The 5348-nt window shown below is 56.0% G+C and overlaps 1 protein-coding gene across 1 annotated transcript in view; it reads left to right on the top strand.

Annotated features, from left to right (window-relative positions):
• The window catches only part of LMTK3 (lemur tyrosine kinase 3), a 26112-nt gene extending 20945 nt beyond the window's left edge, over positions 1-5167 (top strand). Inside the window, exon 15 of the mRNA XM_004710637.2 lies at positions 4924-5167. Coding sequence (XP_004710694.2) covers positions 4924-5167 — 244 coding nt within the window. The remainder of the gene's footprint in view (positions 1-4923) is intronic.
• The last annotated feature ends 181 nt before the right edge of the window (positions 5168-5348 follow it).

The following is a 5348-nucleotide window of genomic DNA, read 5'->3' on the forward strand; positions in this document are numbered from 1 at the left end:
CTGGGCAGTGGTTCGTTCGGTTGAGCAGGGGGTGCCCGGAGGAGTCAGCACCCCGTGGAAGAGGAGCTGAAAGAGGAGGCTGCCAGCATCAGTCAGAATGGCCACCTTGGAAACACTATGGGGCGGTTCAACGTGCTACCTTGTAGGCTTGCTACAAGTTGGAATCACCTGGACCGGCAGCGGGTTTGGTTTTGAGGAGGGATCCCGAGAGCAAGCCTGGTGATGCAGTGGTGAAGCGCTCGCCTGGGGACACACAGGTTCCACAGGAAGCCCAGTGGAGCAGTTCTGGGCAGTACCGCGGGGTCTGCCCAAATCGACCTGGCCGGACCTCCTAACCACCGGAGCCCTGGTGGCGCAGCAATGAAGTGCTCAGACTCTAATCAGAAGGTTGGCCGCCAAACCCACCAACAACTGCCTTCGAGGAAGCCAAAGGAGGGCAGTTGGCTTTCGAGGCAATGTTGGACCCTCTCAGAAACCCCAATGGCGCCGTTCTCCCTACCGAGGTTGATTTTTCTACTTGAGCCCTTGATATCAGCTCCTCATTTTTTTTCTCTCTCCCTCATGATCATTGATACATTTTTATTTTTTTCATGTCTTAACACTGACCGCTGTTTCCCTTCACCCACTTTTCTGTTCTCCATCCCCCTGGGGTTGATCATTGTGATAGGTTCCCCCTTACAACCCTCCCCACCCCCTTTTCCTTACCCTCCTAATCACTACTCTCATTATTGGTCCTGAGGGGTTTATCTGTCCTGGATACCGTGTGTTTCCAGCTCTTATCTGTACCCGTGTACATGTTCTGGTCTAGCCAGAGTTGTAAGGTTAAATTAGGGTCATGATAGTGGTGGTGGGGTGGGGGGTGGAGGAGCATTAAAGAACTAGAGGAAAGCTGTGTGTTTCATCGGTGCTATACTGCACCCTGACTGGCTCGTCAATCCCTTGTGACCCTTCCGTAAGGGGATGTCTAATTGACTACTGATGGGCTTTGGGTCTCTACTCTGCCCTCCCCCTCATTCACATCGATATGATTTTTTGGTTTTGTTTTGGGTCTTTGATGCCTGATACCTGATCCCACCTGCACCTCCTGATCACACAGGCTGGTGTGCTTTTTCCACGTGGGCTTTGTTGCTTCTCAGCGAGATGGCCACTTGTTTACCTTCAAGCCTTTAAGACCCCATGCAAAAGAGATCTTAAGGCACGGAGAAGTCACCCCAGGGGAGTGGGGATTCAGAATTCTCACCCCGGCTTGCGGGGCCGTGGAGCCTGTGTCTCCCCGTGGGGCTCCATTTGTCCACCGCTTTTCCTGTCTCTGATGTGTGGCTAATCCTCACGGCCGCCTGGGGAGAGGATCACTTCTCCCCCTTTTCAGGCTGTGCCAGCCTCAGAGGGGGCACGGAGCCTGCAGGGTTCGGAAGGCGTCCCAGCCGTGCTCTCTGATGCGCCCCGCTGGCCATCCAGGGAACACCGCAAGACCCAGTGGGCGCCTGGTGGCGCAGGAGGTGGGTGGGAGCCGGTTCCCTTCCTGCTCCCTCAAACCCGATTTCAGTTCGGGGTGTCGGCCCGACACGTCTCCATCGAGGCACTATTCCTCTCTGCGCTTCAAGTTTCCTCCCCAGTAGAATGAGGATCGCACTGAAACGCGGGAGCCCTGGTGGCGTGCGTCGCCAGGTCAGCGGGACGAAACCACCAAGCCACTCCAAGGGAGAAAGATGAGGCTTGCAAAGAGGAAGCTTGCAACACCCGGGTGATGATTGACAGCCTCGGAAATCCCCAGGGCCCGCTCTACACTGTCCTTCAGGTCTCTGGAAGGGCCAGTTGACTTGATAGCAGTGAATTTTATGGAGACAACACCCAAGATTGTGGACGGAGTGAAAAGACTGCCTTCCCTGATCTCTAACCGCCATCGGCTGTTGTGACACCGAATGAACTGGGACCGGTTGTTGAAGGAGCCTCAGTGGCAGAGCGGGTCACAAGTTGGGCTGTGAACTGCCAGGTCAGCAGTTCAAACCCTATGGCTGCTTTGAGGAAGAAGGCTGAGACATTCTGCTCCTGTCCTAATGTACAGCCTCGGAGACCCACGGGGGCAGCTCTACCCTGTCCTATGGAGTCGCTTATCGTGGGAACCGATTCGATGGCCGTGAGGTTTTAGGGGTTCATTGCCTTTGATTCTGCCTTGTGGACCCCCACGTATGTCAGGGGAGACGTGTACTCCACAGGACTTTCAAGGACTGATTTTTTTCAGACGTAGGACACCAGGCCTTCTGAGGCATGTCAAACCACCACCCTTTCCATTAGCAGCCAAGCGCATCAACTATTTGCAACACACACGATAACTTGCCCACTCAAGTGTTAAGGTAGGACACCTCCACAAGACTAGATCTGTAATATTTATGGCTACAAACCACCAGGCCTGTCTTCTAAGGCACCGCCGGGTGAACGCCAATCACCCACCTTTAGGTTCGCAGCCAGTGGCAAACCACTTGACCACCCCACCCCCACCCCCATCCAGTCTCCTTGGGGTTCATTAAGCACTAGATGCTTCTTGCAGGAGCCCTGCTGGCATAGTGAGGGACTGCTAACCACAAGGTCAGCAGTTCGAACCCACCAGCCACTCCGTGAGAGCCTAAATGAGGCTGGCTGCTCCCATCAATACTTACAGCCTCAGAAACCCACAGGGGCAGTTCTGCTTTGTCCATAGATAAGATCGCTAGGAGTCAGAATTGACAGAGAGCATGAGTTGGTTTGTTTTTTTGAAGATGTTTGTTGAGTGTCCACTAGGCAGCACTGTGCTGGGCATGGGCAACACCAATGAGTCCAACCCAGCTTCCTCCTCAGCCCCAACGCCACACCCAGAGCCTGCAAGTCCCACAATAAATGTGTATTTGTTAACTGGGGGCTGCAGAGGAAGCAGATACCAAGAGGAGGGGCTTTCCCACCTCTCCCACCTGCACCCCGGGAGCAAAGGGGACAGCTTGCACAGAAGGCCCGAGGCAGGCAAGACCTGGGCCAAGTCAAGGAATAGAGGGAGTCACCTTGAGGTTGGGGACGAAAATAGACAGGAATAGTCATGGACGGCTTGAATGTGGGCTGGGACTTGGAACTTTATCCCAAGGGGCACTCAGGAGCCATGGACGGGCCGTAAGTAGGGGGTGGGGGGACAGTCACTGGGGGGAGGAAAGACCCCTTTGGGACCTTTGTGGCCCAGGAAGAACTGGACCAGGGGTCCAGGCAGAGGAGAATGAGGGGTCTGAGGGCTTGGGGAACCTTCCCTATCTCCAGGCCCCATGAGGACAGAGCCTTGTGGGTGTTCCAGGGCACAGGGACCCTGGCCAAGCCGATGAGTCACTGCCAAGGCTGGCAGGACAAGCCAGGAGCAAACATGACTTTGCCCTTAGTCACCAGGAGGCAGAGAGCCCAGCGGGTGACACTGCACATCTCTTCACCACCCTGGGGTCTATTCAGACTCCTAGCTTAGCGACCCTGCAGGACCAGGTAGCACTGCCCCTGTGGGTTTCCAAGACTACCATACTTACACGAGTAGAAAGCCTCGTCTTTTTCCCTCGGGAAGGCCGGTGGTTCGGGACTGTTGAACCTGGCAGTGAGCAGCCCACCCCATAATCCACTACACCACCAGGGGTCGTGCACGCCACAGGGTTTTCAATGACTGATTTTTTTTTTTCCCAGGGCTTCTGTGACCACATATAGCAGGCTACTTTTTAAGCTGATCATTAGATTTGGCTCGAGAACAATGTTATAAATATCCAAATGCCCTTGGCAGGGGAAAAAAAAGATTTCCCACCCCTGCTGTCAATCTTTATAGGCGCAGCCCACAGCCTCCTCTTTCTCCCAGAGAGTGGAAGGTGGGCTTGAACCTAGGACCTTGTAGTGGGCTCCTTTATCAGGTGCCAGCTATCCCTGGTGGTGGCTGTGGGTTAGAAATTGGCCCCCCAGGCTGTCTGCTTCCGTGAAAAGTTACTGTCTAGAAAACCCATATGGGGTGTGCTGTGAGTCGGAATCCATTTGGTAGCAGTGGTTTTTGTTTGAGTTTGGAGGTGGGAAGACCCCTCCTCTTGGTATGAGCCCAAGAGAGACCCCACGGACACAAAGGTTGAGGGCCCCGCTGCTAGTCTAAGGGACAGCAGTTCAAACCCACTCAGCCTTTCCTCGAGCACCCTGCTTCCTTAAGGAGGGCAGTTGAGAAAACCACAGGGGGCAGTGGCCCCTCTCAAGGACGCAAACTCATGTCCACTGAATGGATACCGACTCACAATCACCGTATGGGACAGGCACCTAGAACTGCCCTGGGGGACTTCTGAGACTGTACCTCTTTATGGGAGTAGAAAGCCTCATCTTTCTGCTGTGGCGCAGCTGGTGGTTTCAAACTGCCGGCCTAGCAGCCTAACGTGGAATCCCCACCTAAGCAGCTGGAAACAGGCTCCAGGTCAGGCGCAGGGTGGAAATGATTAGACAGACCCAGGCTGTGCTGTGAGGAACTTCAATACTGCTTGGCCGTCTGGATCTGAGAAATGGGAGGGGGTTTCGTTTCCCTGGAAGTGGAGGCAGAGGGGAGGATGTTCTGGGAGGGATTTTTGCTGGGGAGACGGTCACTGGATGCTAGACGCTGGGGCAATAACCCCCAAAACACAGATGGCCGTTGGTGGAGAGGCTTAAGCAGACCCAGCCGCAGCGCTTTGAAAAAGCCTGAAATTCATCAGAGGGGGCACAGGGAGACCATGTGACCAAAGCAGGGAGGTCTGAGTTACACAAGGTTTCCCAGGATGAACTAGGGCGCAGCCCAGGGTTGAGAGTGAAGGGGAGGGACAGGGAGAGGGACCGGTTCTGTGCGCCCCTTGGAAGGCCTCCCTGGAACTCGGAGCCCATCCACCCTAATTCCCTTTCTCTCTCTGCTTCCTCTGCCCTCAGGCCCCGTGGAGAACTGACGCCCCGAAGACCCGACCCCCCAGCACCCCCCGAAGAGGGGTTGAGACTAGAAACCTCTGTGGACGAAGGAGCCACTGCCACCCCCCCAGACTCCGCCTCCGGGGAGGTACCCGAGGCAGGGCCCTCCCCGCCCCCCACCATGTGCCAAATGGGAGGCCCCGGTCCCCCGCCCCCCAGCCCCCCGGAGGGCTCCCCTGAACCCCCGGATCCCCTTGGTGCCAAATGAGGCAGGAAGCCCCTATTCCCCACCCACCCCTCTGGACAGCCACCCCTCTGAGAACTGAATGGGACTCTGAGGCTGGGAGCCCTTGATGCCTCCCTTCAGCCCCTCCCGGGGCCCCAGACCGGGAGACGGCAGGCTTTGGGGACCTGGACTCCCCCATCTCGAAAGCGAGTCTACCCCCCCC

This window comes from Echinops telfairi, unplaced genomic scaffold (assembly GCF_000313985.2).
Source record: "Echinops telfairi isolate 266 unplaced genomic scaffold, ASM31398v2 ScPeMD7_655;HRSCAF=1070, whole genome shotgun sequence".
NCBI classification, from domain to species: domain Eukaryota; kingdom Metazoa; phylum Chordata; class Mammalia; order Afrosoricida; family Tenrecidae; genus Echinops; species Echinops telfairi.